General features: G+C 40.1%; 1 protein-coding gene across 9 annotated transcripts in view; it reads left to right on the plus strand.

The window, feature by feature from the left end:
- The window catches only part of UNC79 (unc-79 homolog, NALCN channel complex subunit), a 113,782-nt gene extending 100,505 nt beyond the window's left edge, over positions 1-13,277 (plus strand). For 8 of the 9 annotated variants that reach the window (XM_074908577.1, XM_074908580.1, XM_074908581.1 and 5 more), the window contains 6 exons: positions 719-894; positions 2,550-2,736; positions 4,144-4,341; positions 6,519-6,596; positions 11,186-11,227; positions 11,908-13,277. In XM_074908577.1, coding sequence (XP_074764678.1) covers positions 719-894; positions 2,550-2,736; positions 4,144-4,341; positions 6,519-6,596; positions 11,186-11,227; positions 11,908-12,108 — 882 coding nt within the window. In that variant the 3' untranslated portion in view covers positions 12,109-13,277. Of the gene's footprint in view, positions 1-695; positions 895-2,549; positions 2,737-4,143; positions 4,342-6,518; positions 6,597-11,185; positions 11,228-11,907 lie in introns of those variants that run through there. The other variant, XM_074908584.1, reaches the window with a different exon arrangement.
- The last annotated feature ends 4,581 nt before the right edge of the window (positions 13,278-17,858 follow it).

Raw genomic sequence — 17,858 nt, forward strand, 5'->3', positions numbered from 1 at the left:
GCATATGGCTCTCCTTTAAGCAAGCAAATGCACTCAGCATGTGTTCTGTTAGTCTAGTAACAGAAGGTAATGCTAGGTTAGGTTAATTAGAAATATGAAAGTATCTCAAGAAGCACCAATAAAACATTCCTTAGAGCTGACAAAGCAGGATAATAAATTATCTTTTCAGGCATAAATATTTGCATGTTTGTTGGTAAAATATTTAGCCATTTTATGTCCAGGGCTTGAAGCCATTTGTAGCAGCTGAGTAGTGCAACATAGTCATATTGCTGGTGAATGAATGACAGCTTATTTCTGCATATAAATGGATTATTGCACAGGGAAGGCATTTCCTGCCCAGATACTATCTTTTTAAATGGTTGGATTCTTTCATCTTCACTTAGGCTGTCTGGACGTGCAACCATTAGTTTGTATTCGTCAACTGTTGAGTTTGCTGAATCAAAAGGTGCCTATACATTTTTCACAATTCATATTTCATGGGGGCTCTTGACAGTGTGGCCCTCTGTAGAAAGATCTGTGTCATAAACCTGTTATTAATGTAAGGACTGGAGAATTTTTAAAAATCTATTTCTGGTTTGTGTTTTGTAGTTTTATAGACACAGTTAGAGACCTGAGAAAGGAGTTGAAGGGAAATGAAATAGAATACGCTATTGCTTGGAAGAACTTAATTCAAGTGACATATTCTTTTCGGGTAGGAAATCAGATCTTTGCCTTGCAGAGTCACATGAAGACTTGTTCTCAGCCACTGCATGAAGACACGTTTGGTGGACATCTGAAAGTTGGTTTAGCTCAGATTGCTGCTATGGAAATCACACGGGGAAACCACAGAGACAACAAAGCTGTGATCCGGTATTTGCCTTGGCTTTACCATCCTCCTTCTGCAATGCAACAAGGGTGAGAATGCTTTTGCATAGAAAGGAATCCTAAAATGAGTTAGAAATATTCATGGAATTCTGTGTTTATTGCCAGATTCTATAGATAAGACCTGCAGTAGGGAATGGTGGCCATGGGTCATTGAGAAAGATGGTCAGTAGTTCCCTGATCCCTGAGGAGTTCTTCAATGCAGTATTTAAAGTACATGCCAAAGGAACAGTGGAGTTAACTCCATTTGCTTGACTGGAGTTACCCTGGAAATTAACTTGATTCTTGATCTAGATACAGACAGTGAAAAGCATACAGGTACTTGATCAGTCATAGAATTATAGAAAATATGTTGTGAGTTTTAGAGAATACAGTGGGAAATGTCCTTCGAAATGGTGGTGTAGAAATGAGTGAGAACTGTAAGTGTAAATGTATTGATATGATGATAAAAATACTGACTACATCTGGTTAATTAGATGAGGGAAGTCCTGACCTTCAAGACATGTTTTTTATCCGCTTTCACTGTGAGAAATCCTAATCTGCAGTGGTTTGTCTTCAAAAAGGAGATACTGTCCCTTGCCTTACAGTGACAACAAATGAGATGTTTTGAGTGTAGACTGTGTTTCAACAAGCCTGTGTTCTTGTACCAGCTTTCTCCAGACTATGTGCCCCAGGATTCTGGGGACTAAGCTGCTTAGGCTCCAGTCCTGTAGATACATCTGCATGTACTTTAATGTAGAGCAGATCTTATTTTGGTAATATGGAGTTGTTACCTTCTTGCACTTATATTTCTTACACGTGAAAAAAAGGACTATGTGTTCTGAGTTGAAGGTAGTGAATTCCTTAAGAAGAGCATCATACCAGTCTATTAAAAAAAAAATAAAATGATGGAATGCCCCTTTGCTGCTAGGAGTCCTTGACAATGACGTCAAATCAGAAATTAAAAACAGTAGCGAGAGTGGCCTAGTAAGTACTGATTTATTGATCGAATAAACAATATTTTTTTTCCCTGTGCCTAGGAATTCAAATGAGTACATAATCTGAATTTGGTAGCAGCAAAGGGACAGACAAAATGACACCAGAAAAGTGTTACTCCTTTTAAAATTATATAAGCACATTACTTCACAATTAGACATTGCAGTAGATGGTCGATGAATACTTAACTGTCACAAAAAAAGTGCCCTCAAAAATGTGCAGTTCAAATGTCCAGGGAGGAGCTAAGGAACAGAGAAATTAACTCCACTTGACCACTGGAGAAGTGGAAGTAAGGCATGGTGCCTGCCTTGGAGCTTGCTGTGGAATGAAGAATTTCCTGTCATCACCCTGTTACCTATGGGCTGTCCAGGGGAGCTGAGAGGATCATTTCCACTTGGGCAACCCTTCCCATCTGATGATTTCCATGTAAAACAAAAAATAAATCACTGTGTATGCAACCAGTGAACCTGTGAATGTTTCAGCCTTTTATGGAGACTGTTTCTTGGACCCACCAAATATGTTCTGTTGGACTTGTTAACGGTACATCAAGTCCACTAAGTTCTGTGTGGTTCTAGTCTTCCCATAAGCTGTACCAATGATCAGTGCCTCCAGCACATTGAGACTGCATCTGCCTAGTGTGCATAAGGAGACTCCATATTTTGGGGAAAAACAGAAAATTTAGCATCATTGTAAAATCCGCTCTTTCTTGACAGGCCCAAAGAGTTCATAGAATGTGTCTCACACATTCGTTTGCTGTCCTGGCTACTTCTGGGGTCTCTGACACACAATGTTGTCTGTCCAAATTCTTCATCATCTTGCATGCCTATTCCACTGGATGCGGGTTCACAAATTGCTGACCATCTTATTGTTATTCTGATTGGGTTTCCAGAGCAATCAAAGGTAAGGGATTCTGTGCTCTAAGTGGAGGTGTGTTATATATTGGCCTTATTGTTGCGAACATTTGTTTCTTTGTAAGAAAAGAGGGATAAAACCTTATTAAAATCTGGGATCTGGGGAAAGAAATTTCTGTAGATTTTCTTGTATAGGTGCCTCTTAATGCATAGAAAATTGGTGATGAAATTACAGTTAACTTTGAGATTCAACTATTTCAAAATATCTCAGCACAGGAGTGAGGAAGGAAAAACTGAATTCAAAATTGAAGCTTTAGCAATGGCCATCTCTGTAGAAAATCTCTCAGTTAGTTATTCTAGTTGTGTAGTAGAATCGGATAACCTATAAATAACGTTATGATTAAAAGTTAATTACAAACAGTGATGATTCAAGCACAACTTTTTTTTTCTCAAGGTGCTCTGGACTAGAAGATTTATTGCAAATCATAAGTCATTTGTGATAGTAGTTTAACACAGATATAGCAGCAGTCTTTGACACCAACTGGGATTTTTTTAGCAACAGAAGCAGAATGATCACACATTTATCTTGTATGTAAAATCCCCCTTTCTTTTTCCTCACCCGTCCAAGACACAGGTGCTTCCCATTCATTTCTTTGGCCTTTCTTTACTCTTTCAAATACCTCATTCGGTTACCAAGCAACCATTGCAATGTTTGGTGTAGTCATACTGTCACAGAGAATGAATCACTATTGCACTTGCAAACTGAGAAACGTCTCTGACCAGAAGCATCCTTCTTGTAATGAAGTAGTTAATGTCCAGCACTCCTGGAGACTCAGGCACTGAGACATGTAACATGTATTAGCAAAGAGCCATGCTTGAGTATGCAAAATTAATTCTCTGATAGCTTTTCAAAACTTACTTTCCTTGACTGAGCAGTTCTGTCCCAGCAAGGTAGAAATGGTTGACAGATTAACAGAACAGATGTAAGATGATGTATTTTCTACAGTAGCCTTCCGTTCAGGTGATCAAAATCCGAATGACCTACCCCAGCAGCATTTTTGAAATGGAGTCATACGTGCCAGAACCTCCAGGCCTTCTACAGATTGCAGTGGAGTTTTCCATCAAGGAAATCTCAGAACTAGTCCCAAGTAGCTGTTCTGCAAAACTAACCTTCTCTTTAAAGGGACTGACCTTAATGACATACACTTAAGATTGCATGAGAGTGTGTGTTTGTAAATGCAGTTTTTAGTCTGTAAATATAAAACCAGTTTTTAAACATGGTGAAGATGTTATGAAGTATACTTGACTTACTGGTCCCTAATGGGAGGGAAACATGGAAAGTGAGGGGTAAGACTGCACAGTAGGATGCATGACAGAAGAGTGCTTTGAAAGCCTCTGCACTGTATCCATTACACTTACTTAAATAAATATTTTCCTCTATTTTCTGTTTCTACAGACATCTGTTCTGCACATGTGTTCCCTCTTCCATGCATTTATATTTGCTCAGCTCTGGACAGTGTATTGTGAACAAACAGCAGTAGCTCCGACAGTCCAGAATCAAAATGAATTTAGCTTTACAGCAATCCTTACAGCCCTGGAGTTCTGGAGCCGAGTGACACCTAGCATCCTACAGCTAATGGCACATAACAAAGTGGTGAGTTAAGTGCTGTGTACAGGTGTAGTACAGATTAAACTCAGAAAGCTTGGCTTTGTTTTAGTTTCAGTGGAATACATCAGACTATGAATAACATCATACAGCAACTTCGATGCTTTTGAGAAATTCAAGGAAAAGCTAATCAGTAGTGGTTTAACCTCTCAGTGGACTTGAAACAGGAGGTAGGAGGATCTGCCTGAAACAGAATGAAGAGCTAGAGCTGCCATTTGTTGGATTAAGGGCTCTCTGCATCAGGTCTCATGTTCTCTATCTTCCTGCTCTTCACAGTGGTCCTATCGTTTCATCTGATTCTGCCTTACTGGAGCAACTTAAGTTTTAGGATAATTCTGTGAATATCCACTTGAATAGTTTTTACTATGTGATGGCAAAAAACTACACAAACCCATTGGTTACTCATCAGAAATACGCTACATAAATATTTCTGGAAACATTTTTGAGTAATGAATGACTTGAAGGAGGTATCTCTAGAGATAAGGCTTGAAAGGGAAATGTTCACTTTTCCAGAAATTGTCCAGACCATTTTTTGGAAATAACTTTTAAGCATTTATTTATTTCAGCTACTCGCTGCTGTTGGTGCAGTTTTGTACAGTAAGAACAAAGAGGGGTTCCAACAGCCTTCTCATAGGTGCTACCTTTGCTTCCCCTTGACTAATGGATCTCTGGGCCTGCAGGTTTAGGATTGAGAGCTTGTTTCTGATGGGCAAGATGTATTGTGTTTCCCACTTTCCAGAAAGTCATGGCAAGTCTGTCATGACTTGTCAAAACTTTTTGACTTTAACTGAGATGGTAACTAGTAGCCCTACTCTGGAGAACCTGATATTAGCTTTGAATGAGAAAGATTTCTTTATACATGGCCCAGTCCTCTAAGTCAGGTGCTCTTAAGGTTTGGAATTTTCGTTCTTTGTTTGTTTGGGATTTTTTCTTTTTCAAATGGAGACCTGCTATCCATATGGAAATTACTTTATATAATTCCCATTTCCCTGTGTGAAACATCTTCCACCCCCAGCAGGTATCAACACTCTCCCTTTCAATTGCAATTGCATGGGCTGCACTTGAGTGCCTTTGAACCAGTTACTATTCCCTTGAGTCTTGTCCATATCAGGCAAGGACCAGCTAAAGCTGTCTTCAAATGATATTTTAGCCTCTGACATCTATTGAGGTCTCCGTGGCTGGCAAGCCACTGTTGGGAACAGTAGTTCTGAAGTTCCATTTGAATAAACCGGAAATGTGCATAACGTTTCTAAAGCCAGTTGTTTAGTCAGACACAAAGGCTTCTTGTCAAGCCTTAGGACAAGAATATGACCTGGAAGACCCAAGCTCCAATCCTTATTCTGAAAGTATCTCATTATGTGGCTTTAGTGCAAGTTATTAAACTCTCAGCCTCAGCTCTTGCTCTGTGAAATGTAGATAATAATACTTGTCTGTCTCACAGGGTTGTTGTGAGGTTAATTAGTTAGTGTTTGTAAAGCGCTTTGAAGATGAAAAGCACTACATAAAAGCTAAGTTTATTATTATCAAGGGGAATTTACACATAGTTCAGACAAGCACTGTAAATACTGCTGGCTCAGGGTATTTGTCTTGTACCTATAAATTTACACAATATAAAACATAAAATGCTGTCTACTACCAAATAACTGATATTTGCATCTGTCATAATTCATGGTACAAAATGGAAGAATTATGGGCTAGCTGCCAGTTCAGAACAATAAATTGTCTTTTGATGGGGGAAAAAAAAGATGGATTTTGTGAGTATGTTAATTTTCAAAGATTCAGTAAATAAAAATATCATTTTTCTGACACACTGATTGATGAGAACTACACAGCAAAGGCATGTAAAAGGATTTATGAAGTCTGAAAAGAACAAAGCTGAAGGCAACTTGTTTTGATGTGTGGTATGAATTAAAATACATCAAGCACTTTGAAATATTTAACAGACAGGTGTTGCCTCATCGAGGAAAACTAACTAAAGAAAATGTCCCTTATGTGCTTGTGTAATATTTAATCTTATATGTCAGCGATTAATAAATGCATATCTAGTGATTCAGTGTAACTGCCAAGCAAATACAGGATTCTTTTCAGACACTGTTGGCTTAGTTTACAACATCGTTATGCTGAACACTGATTCGGTTTTATGTTTTGTTTATTTTTTTTTCAAGATGGTGGAAATGGTGTGCCTGCATGTGATTAGTTTAATGGAGGCTTTACAGGAATGCAACTCTACTATCTTTGTAAAGGTAGGCATACCATAACATGAATATTTAGTTAATGATGTTGACTGTTGTGAGTTCTACACTCACTGTTTTCTGCTTCCCCTCCCACTCAACATAAGAAAGTGGAAGAAGCTAAGGTTTGGATGCTAATGCAGAAGTAAAACCTAGTAGACCATAACAAAAAATAAAATCTCTGGTAAGAAGTAAGACCAGACCATAATCTCAAATGAAATTTCTCCTGATTTTTTTTTTTTTTTTTTTTATAACTTCTGATCTACTTTCCCCTTCCATTGTTGCAATGGTGTTATTCCTCTAATAGAGTCAACTGGTGTAACTGACTTGGAGAACCTCTAGCTACCATCTGAATTTTCAGCCATTCTGTAACTTTTAATCATCATACGTCTTTGCAGATCACCTCGCTGTTCTGATCCTCACATTCTTTTAGGTTGATTACAAAACCTTCGTGCCACAGTGGTTTTCTTGTTATTATATGCCTATGTGTCTAACTTAGCCAAATATTATTTGATAGTGAATCCTTCTCCTCTAGTATGTGTATAGGGCATTCTTTGGTTAGAGAATCAAATCCTGCATGCTTCATTCAGGTAAAATTATTTATTTGGAAATCAGAATCCTGTGGGTCACCACAGTGTTTTCAGAACAGATTCCCAAAGGATTGGGGTAGTCTCACAAGCATAAAGCAATTTTACTAGCCTTCTTTACGTATTTCACATTGCTTTATTCTGAAGAATTCTTCTGTTACCATAAAGTAAATTACTCCAGTCTTTTATGGTCAAGCAGGAATTGAAAATAAAGTAGCTAAAATCGAAGGTCTTGATGTCAATTGTCATGGAAGTATTCACACTGATTGTGAAAATACAGATTTATAGTCAGTAATGACTTGATTCACTACAGGAAGTCTGTTACTATGGGATGTTAAAGTGATCGTGGCTGTCCCCCTAAGACATAGGGGCTTCTCTTTCAGTCAGTCTAGGATGTCCAGAATTTTGACTAGGGTGAAGAATGGCTTTAAAGCTGTAAGGACATTGTTACTATAAGGTCAATTCATAAACCTGTGAAATTCAGAGTTAAGGTGCTAAGGTTTATTTCATGTTCAGTGGATTGGAGATGGGAGCGAAGAATCTGGGTGACCAAATCCTCTTTACTTAGCCCTCCCTTAGTGAAATTCTGCAGGAACAATATACGTACATATTAGTATTATAGGATTCTTAGTCCTGTGTTCCCAATTATTTTCAAAACTAATTGTTGAAATATACTAAGTATTAATAACTAATTGTCAAAATATTTATATATTATATTTATTGTAGATCTGAAAAGTAAGTGTCAAGATGTGAGGAGAGACTTACTGTGTGTTTGAAGTCTTTCAGAGAGGCAGAACTGTGAAACTTATTCACGCAGTAACCAATTGAATGAGTGGCATCTCTATAATTTTTAAAAATGACCAGCTTTAAGACTGTCTCTTCTTCCTTGGCTGTGAAGAAGATTTGAACTTTGTTACTGCTACTTCAGAACTCTGCCAGGATGAAAATTCTTTGAATATTAGTTGACTGGGCAGTTTTTTCATAGCTTGTTTTATTCTAGAAAATCTTTTATTGCCCTGCCTTTGATGATGAAACAGTGTTATCTAGCTTTTTTTTTTATTTTAAATATAAGGCTTTGAAACAAGGTTTAGTTTTTACTGAAGGAAAGGACATACAGTGTAGTGAGAGAGATTTTTTTAAAACAGAACACTCTGTCAGACATTTGTTCAGCAGAATTAATAATTCCCAATTACTTCCTCTTGGAACTGAGCACAGTAGCACTGATAAATCCTGAGCATTTATCATTCATATAATTGTATTTACTGCAGTGTCTTTTATTGCACCTAAAGAATCAGGTGCTGCAAAAACTTCATTTTTTAGTGAAGTCATTGCACAGTTCAACACACACATATTTTTAATCCACCACAGTGAGAAGGTGGTACATGTCACATGATGCCAGGCAGTTTATGGAATAGCTGTCCTCGATGGCCATTTTCTGTATAACAAGTGAGAGCAAAATACGCCCTGAAACGAGAGAAAGAAAAAACATAAACAATTCAGCTCTCCTTCACTGAAGGAAAAGCTTCCTTTATGCCTGAGACAAGCACTCCTTCATCTCCTCCTTGTGTTGGTGCGGTGAGGTTTCCTCCTTGTGGTACTGTGTTGGCCTTTGCTCTTAAATTAAACTCACACTGATAGCACTGAGACATGTCTTGATTGCTTCCTATAGTCTTTGAGCCATTCCCTGTATTCTCAGAGGATATTTTTTGGATCTGATGTTAGACTATCTTTACTAATCTGGTGAGGCAAACAAAGTTTCTTTCATGTGAAAACATTTCAACCATTACATATTTATTTTTCCTTGTAAGTCAGAGTGAGAGATATATATACACATTTACACAGATGCACAAATACCTACATATATATTTAATTAATTATATTTTCCTCTGAGGGGAAGCATTCTGCTTTAGGAGGACTGAAATGAAAGTGTTCAGCTTTCATCTTGTGTTTCTGTATCAAAGGAACTGGGAAACTAGCCATGCCAGGGCAGCCACTGATGATGGAGGCCAGCTCCTTGCTGATCACAGCTCTCTGTCTGACCATCAGATGTATGTCTGAGGAATCTGGGAGCCTACAGTAGAGAAGGGAGCAGCTCAGCAAACCACAACATCTTTTCCAGAGACCCAGGGATTTTAGGCAGCTCCAACAGCTGCTGGGTAGACTTCTAGAGAACTGGGCATGCAGCAGAGTTGGAGAGCCAGAAAAGCACAGTGATCAACCTGTTCTCCTGCCTGGTTTCCATCAAAACTTGCACTGGAATCAACATAATTTTGTTGAAAATCTAAACTCCAAAAAATTGAGATTGTCTGACAGCAGTCTGTTCTTCCAGCTGTTCTTTCTAACTAGCTTTATGTATTCTTTCTTTGTGAAGAAAAGGCTGGTTGGGGATTAGGTAATAAAACTCAAGTACTTCAATAAAAATGTGTATTTGTCTCATTTATCTAACTGGCAGCTGTAGAAGTGGAGCGTTTGCATTCTTGTGCCTGCAGCAGAATGTTTCATTTCCCTAAATGTGTCCAGACCCTGGAAGACAGAAGTGGTGCTGGAGGACAGTGATCTATATCTAGCCTTAGACCTCTGCAGAGTAGATATAAATATGAGCTAGTTTCCGTGAGTGCCCTTTATAGTCGGTGGGGATAAACAGGTATTTTTGGACATGATTCATCTTGATCTATTTTAGATACCTGCTTTGGGACAAGATGAACTGGATGTGGAAAGTACTTGATTGTCTCAGCTGACTGTAAAAGCTGTCCAGTGAGTTGGTTCAGATGCAGAGGGGTACCCTGAGTTTTCTGCCTAGCTTCCCTCCTTGCTTGCCATACTTCTGACACCAGTCCTATCATCACTGGCTATCTCCATAGGAACTTCATTAATGCTGGATGAAATTTTCAGACAGTTTGTTGATGCCAGTGGGGCATGGAGCATGGCTTCTCAGTATGCTTACCTGTTCCCTCCTCTCCAAAAAACCACTTGTGGTCACCAGGTCTTATTAAGCACTTCATTAATGTGAGAGCCCACAGAAGGATGTACAGAATTCGCACATCTGCTGTATCTGGCTTCATTCCAGGTGTTTTGGCATTCATCTGTCTGTAAATGCTGAGGTTTGAATATGGGTCTTCATGTGGTAGACTAAGTAATCAGTCCTGACAGAGCTGCACATGATTCTCCAGCAAAACAGCACTGAAATTGAAACAATTACCGTACCTTGCACAAGGGAAACAGCAGTTTATCTAATGTTGTCAATAGTGATTAGGTTTAACTTGCAGCTTCCAGTAGCATAATTGGCAAATTGCAAATTTTAATGCCATTTGGAGGAACATTTTAGAACAATAACCTCAGTGGTTAAATTAGTATTGGAGAACATGAATACTTTTGCTAGAAGTGCCTCTCTGTCTTCTGTAAGCTTGTCATGTTATACTTACTCAGAAATAAAAGTCCTCTGAAGAGCAGGAGACTGAAATACATATCAATTCAATCATGACAGATTTGCAGACCTCCTTGCCTTGTTGGTCTGGATAGCTTTCACCCAGGCCTGCAGGTCACATTCTGCATTGAAGCACTAATGTGACTAGTTAGCTTATAAAATGCTGCCTATTATCAGGAACTTCTGCTGCATGTTTTTTCAGTTCTTGATGTATACCTTGACATGCAGAATGTTTATTTATTCTAGTATTGCTCACCTGCACATACTCAAACACCCTCACAAGGGAAAAAGAAGTGATTTCCTTTAACAAGTTTTTATTCTGTACTATCATTGTTGCCTTAAACAGGACATCAGTAATTGCTACTGGTAATTCATCAAGCTACAAACAAGGGAAGCTGTTGTTTTTACCTCTGAGAGTTACCTGCCACAAAACACATGCATCATTTAAAAATAGCCACATTTTCAGATTTGTGGTTCAGGCTATGTCCGTTCAGACAGCTAAATGCATTAGATACACCCTTCTCTGCCGCACTGTAACTGGAACATGTTTACAGTCACTTGTGTAATAACAAGATACATCTCTCTTACAGCTCATCCCAATGTGGTTGCCAATGATACAGTCAAATCTAAAGGTAAGTTGTTTCTAAAACATTATCCTTTTATTCTTAGTGTTACACATTTCTATAAACTCTGGAAGTAAGATCACTAGGTGTGGTCTCTAAACTCTCTGGACACAGATCATTGTGGCGTATCCAGATGCACTGGGTGGCTCAGCACTGAAAGTCTCAAGTGTGAGCATACACAGAGCATCATCAGCTAAGATACTTGTCCTGTAATCAGTACTGCACTCCCTTTCTCTTCTGAAATGCTTTCCTCTAACCAGGTTCTGCAGCAGGGCCTTTCTTCCACGTGGTTTTCTTGGTGTTTGAGACTTGAGAGTCCCCTGATAAATCGGGATTGGAATTCTTGACTCAGGAGGTGGATTTGCGTTCTATAGCAGATACTGTGGGCCTTCTTGCTTTGGTAAAACTGTTCCAGCTGGTCCTGCTTGTAAGAGAGACCAAGATGGATCAATGTGGTTTGCCAGTCAAGAGAATTTTGGTGATGAGAATAAAAGTGTTGGAGCTGGTCTCAGTATGGAGTTTCTGTAAGCATATTTGCCTTTCATGGCCATACAGTGCAGGATGTGGAAGAAAGGTGACACTGGGGCAGTGGAGGAGCTTACCCTGGCCAACAGCTTGGACCTTTCACAGTGTTGTATTAATGTATGTATTAAAGGAAAGAAATTGAATGTTTTCCATTATTTCAACAGCACTTATCTGCTGGACTCCAGCTACGCCTCCAAGCCATCCAGAGCAATGTCAACCATCACAGCCTAAGGATGTTACAGGGGTCAGGACAAATGAACAATAGCTCATCTGTGCTTCGCAAGTGGCTACAGTGTACCCAATTTAAAATGGCTCAAGTGGAAATTCAGTCATCAGAAGCTGCATCTCAGTTTTATCCTTTATGATTCATGTGGTTTGTTTGAAATGTTCATTTTTAGCCTAGCAATAACAGGGTTAGAGCTGTAAAAGACCTTTTGTATAAATCAGTATACAGAGTATATACTGTATCTATACTTTCTAACCTAGGACAGATTCTGGAAAAGTTGATAATGGGTGAAGATAAGAACCTGATCCTGCCAGTCTTTAATTAGACTTACTCAGGATCAACAGGTTCTCAAGTTTGCATCCATGAACATGTATTTGCAAGACTGGGTTTAAATCTATAACATTGTACATATCTCTCTGACCACTGAAATATCTTGTTCTTAAATGTTTCTTTACATTATTTTTGAAGCTAAGACAAAAAGCACTTTTCTTTAACTTCTATTTTTTTTAAAAAATAGAATTGTGGATATTCACAAACATATGGAAGTGCTATGTTGCTATTTTTTGACGATAACAAAAGAAAACAGGGTTTTTAGGAACCTTTATAGGAGTTTGGGGGGGATGTCCTTTTTTTTTTTTAATTCACAGCTGGCAATGCAATAAAACCTGTCACTATAAAACAGTGATGTTCTAATGAGGCTTTTTGTCATCATCTTCTGGGAAAACAGCAACTTGTAAGGAGCGTTATTATAAAGTGCACTTAGAAATTAGGTTGTTAAACTGTGCCAATTAATTTGTCTTTTTTTTCAGTACTGTTTTCCAAAACTGCCAAGTCTGATTTATTATTTTTTGAAATACTGCTTTTACTTCATTGATTCTGTGCTGCTCCTCTTTGTAGGTTTCATAGAAGCCTCTTTAATTTTGTGACTACTGTATTGTATTCTTCTGCCACTACTTGTATACAATGCAATTAAAAACGGATACCCCGGACCTGTTCTTCTTGATGTCTACAGAAATTATGTTGCAGACTTCAAGAGGACCTGAACTTTTGTGTAATGATATTTACAAATCACAGCATTTCATACTGCTGTATTAAACATGATGTTTAATAACAGATGTATTTTAATATAATTAAGGGACTCGGCCAAAGCCCATTGCAATCTAAGGAGACTAAACTGATTTAGTGGATTTTACGTAAAATCTTGAGAGCACCATGGTTTACCACCTCATGTAATTAATACTTAAATCTGTGCAGTCACAGTTGTATTTTCTGTATTTATTCCTGTAATGCACTGATTAGAAGAACAGCAAACACACTTTCAGTTCTGTATTAGAATGCTATTAAATTCCTAGTCTTTATTACCACTCCCAGGATCAACATTTTTCTTCACTGATTGCATGGAAGTGGAAGGGCATAAAGAACTGCCTGAGTACATTTCAGTTGTTGTGGAGAGTCAGTCTTTCCTCAGTGCATTTACCAAAGATGAAGTTGAAATTGTTGGCAGATAAGCCATTAAAGTACCATTATGCTTTAACAAAACAACTCTAAACACAAAATAACTAACTAACCAACCAACCAAAATCCAGTAAAGCATTTGCTAGCTTGCTTAAAAGATGCACCTCTCTGTGTTTTCAGTGGAGAGAAACTGATTTGACTTTCCTTCTTTCTCAGATTCACACATTAATAGAGTCTAAGCTTAAAATGGACCGGTCTATCCAAAAGAAAATCTAGGATTCATCATAAGCTATTTAATTGTAACTAGTTTTCCTTGTGTTTGTTTGAGGTGAGTGACTTGCACCTGACTAAGCAGAGTTTTGGAGTTTCTGGAATACGTCTGTGTCTTGATGTGAAAATTATTAAGAGAAGCACCAGATGATAATTTCTCAGTGTTTCAGGCACTGATTTTTGTCATGCTGAATGGAGATTGCACAGACCTACATGCTTTGATAAGGGAGGGATTCCCAAATTTCCATAGTCGTAAGAGAGAGAAACTGCATTTTCCGTATCCAGCTTTTGACTGGCTATGGGGAAGAAAGAACAGAGTGGTACAGAAACGATTATACATGTTCCCATCCCTTCTTTTTTCCTTTCCCTTGTCACTTACTAATCAGCTAATAGTCATTACAGAATCACAGAATGGTTGAGGTTGGAAAGACCTCTGGAGGTCATCTGATCCAAGGCCCCTGCTCAAGCACCTATACACTTATAGAAGCCCTTCTTGTCTTTGACATTCCTTGTCAGATTCAAATCCTGTTGGGCTTTAGCTTTCCTAACTTCATCCCTGGATGATTGGAAGATGTCTCTGTATTCCTCCCAAGATGCCCATCCTTGATTCAACCTTCTGTATGCTTCCTTCTTGTGTTTCAGTTTGGCCAGGAACTCCTTGTTCATCCACACAGGGCTCCTGGCATTTTTGCCTGACTTTCAACTCATTGGGATGGACTGCTCTTGAGCTTGGAGGAGGTGATCCTTGAACCAGCTTTCTTGGGTCCTTCTTTCCTCCAGGGCCTTATCCCATGGGACTCTTCTGAGCAGATATTTGAAGATGCCAAAGTCTGCTCTTGTGAGGTCTAGGGTTGTGAGGCTGCTTTTTACCCTCCTTCTTCTCAAGATCCTGAACTCCACCATCTCATGGTCACTGCAGCCAAGACTGCCTTTGATCTTCACATCCCCAACAAGGCCCAGCAGAGCACCTCTCCTCAGTGGCTCTTCTATCACTTAGGTGAGGAAGTTGTCATCAATGCACTCCAGGTACCTCCTGGATTACTTATGCGCTGTGGTGCTCTTGCCCCTGTAGATAATGAGGTGGTTGAAGTCCTCCATGAGGACGATTACTTATGCGCTGTGGTGCTCTTGCCCCTGTAGATAATGAGGTGGTTGAAGTCCTCCATGAGGACAAGGACCTGTGAAAGTAAGGATGCTCCTATCTGGCTGTAGAGGACCTCATCTGCTTTGTCTTTTTGGTAGAGTGGCCTGTAGAAGACACCCACTACAATGTCACCCCTACCTGTCTTGTCCCTAATCCTTGCCCATGTGCTCTCAGTTGACTCCATCTACCCCCAGGAAGAGCTCCGTGCACTCCCTCTCCTCTTCCCAGCCTATCCTTGCTAAAGAGCCTGTATCCCTCTGTTGCAACACTGCAGTCATGGGAACTGTCCCACCACATCTCCGTGATCCCAGTGAGACTCGAGCCCTGCAGCTGCACACAGATCTCTAACTCATCATGCTTATTCCCCACACTGTATGCATTAATGCACAGGTACTTCAGAGAGGCCCCCAGCATGCTGATTTCCTGGAAAGGGTTTTGGAGATTTTTCCATAATGGTGCCCTGTAGGCACTTCCTTGTTCACATACAAAATGCTGGTAGTGATCCTGGTTGAGCTCCATTTTGTTGATTTTGTGATCACCTCAGGCCCTTTGTTCATTGAACGTGTCCGTCACTCCCTCATGGGGTGCAGTTCAAAACTAAGCAGTAGGCAGTTGGAACTTTGGCCTTCAGGCAAAAAGCAGCTGTGGACTGTTTTCAGTGGGACTGACTCCTTTTCCTGGGCTGTGTCTCCTTCATGCTTTGTGCCTGCAATACAGATGGTAACTTTGATGGGTAACCACAGAATTAGGGCCCAGTTTCACTTACTGTGGAGCATGGGGTCACCCTAGTGATATGGAAGTTGTGTTGAGCCCCTGAAAGTGGGACATGTAGGAGAGATTTTTGTATTTTGATCTGTGACGTGGCGAATCTGAAAGACAACTGAAAGGCAAGGAGAGGGCGGAAATATGCGGCCTTGGGTGTGAGGTGGGTGAACTCAGATGGGTATATGGGGATTGTGGAAACTTAAAGGATGACGACAAATGATTTATGGGGAAGAGCAAAGCCTGAGAAAGTTTATCTTTAAAAGTCACTTCTAGAAAGTAGAAGCCATGATCATGGTGCCAGCTTTTTCCCTGCCTAGCAAAATCTGTGCTTCAAAGCATGTGGTATTCAGACTGATAAAACACAAAAAGAATGCAAATTTAGTGGTGGGTAGTTATTAAACACAAACCAAGACCAGACCTGCTGAATCCAGGTCCATAACTAAACCCTTTAAAGACTTTGTGGGAATTTAGATCTGTTTTCAGCTCAGAGTTTAGAGAGAAAAGCTCGTCAGAGAACCTAAATCTACTTCCATGTCTGAATGTAGGGTTTAGTATGGATCTGTCACTGATTATAATTAATACAATTCTTACGGAGTTGTTATACATAGGCAAGACTGTAAATATGAATTGAGAAGCTTCTTTAGCATGGAGAACACAGCCTGGAAGAGGGTATGACCGATGATTACGGATGTGTTGACTAATAACAGATAACATGGGGATTGGCCAGGTGTGTGTGGTTTAACACCCCATGAAAGATCTCTAAGTGCACTCTAGGAATCTTCAGAAGCACAGAAATCTGCAATAATTGTTTTTAAAAGCACTGTAAAATATATCTTTACAGTGCCTGAGGTCAGTATACAACTCAAGTGAGTCACTCACATTATCTCTCTGAAATAGCCCAGAGCAGGAACTCATTATATTCTGTAGGAAGATTAGGAAGTAAATGACATTCGGTGTTCCCTGAAAAGGCTACCAAATAGAAGTGGCCAATCTTCCTGCTCTGCCACGCTCCCAACATGGCTGTGTCTCTGGGGATGGGTCACCAGGAACAGAATCCAGCCTCTGATCATAGAGAGCTGCCGTTTAGGAACAGCTTTTAGTCATCAGTTGTAGTAAGCTGCTTAAATCAATGCCTGTTACCAGGCCTGACCTAGTAAAAGAATCAATTTACTGTGCACTGAACTGTGAAATTTTCAACATAACGGGGCACTTTTGCTGAAGTGACGGTGAAAACCCCACACGGGCTCTGGTGCATCGTACCGCTGGATTACATAACCCGGTGTCCTGAAAAGGAGGTTAACAGCCACACTGGGCACCTCGGCCTGTGCTCCTGCTGCCTGCGGAGGAAGCCGCTGTCTGAGCTGCACGCAGGAGCACACAAACAAAAGGCTTTTGCAGCACATCAGTTACTATCTACATACATGCCTTATCTTATATGTAACATTGCTGTAACATCTCATTAGAGCCATGGCAGGTCAAAGGCCCTAAAAACACGGTTTTCTGGCTCTGTTTTTCATGCTATGACACGAGTCAATGTGCTCTAGGACTGACAAAGGTTCTGAGCCTGAAGATGTCCCTGACCTCTGGCCTGCACAGCCTCCTTTCAAACTGGATGAAGATTACCAGAGCTCAGGGATGTTTAGTCTTTGCTAGTGTGTCCTGGAAAACAGCTCTGCAGGAAAGGTTCCTGTGCTGTTCCCCCAGCTGCACACAGCTCTGGGGGAATTTCATCTACTCTTTCTCTTGTTGTACCTTAATGTGACTCTTCAGCAGGGCTGGTCTATGTTCTTTCATCAGAATCGGAATCTTGACTGCACGAGGGCTGTTCAGTCAACAATGAGGGTCTCTGTTTTAGTCGTCTGACTAAAATCGGGTGGAGGCAACAGCATTACAGTCAGCTTAAAATTGACACACTGCTAGGCTTGATGCAGATTTGAAAGGAAGGGCTCTGCATTTGTTTGTCGATTTATAACTCTGAATTACTCCATCCACTTCTGTCTCTCCCTGCTAAGCACAATTTCAGCTGGAGGCTGAGCATCAAGGGATGGCAGTGCGAATAGCAATTGGAGGGGAAGGTGTCCTGATGCCTCTCGAGCTGCAAAGGGATCAGGCAGAGAACCCGACTCCACCCTTGGCATGGGCCTCCCCAGGGCCTGCTGGTGGGGAGTCAGGGGCCACCGCTGGAAATGCCTTGGGTCAGGTAACAGAAGGCCACCTGACGATGAGGCCTGGCCAGCCTGGTGCTGCTGTGGTGC

Source organism: Athene noctua, chromosome 6 (assembly GCF_965140245.1).
Source record: "Athene noctua chromosome 6, bAthNoc1.hap1.1, whole genome shotgun sequence".
NCBI classification, from domain to species: Eukaryota; Metazoa; Chordata; class Aves; order Strigiformes; family Strigidae; genus Athene; species Athene noctua.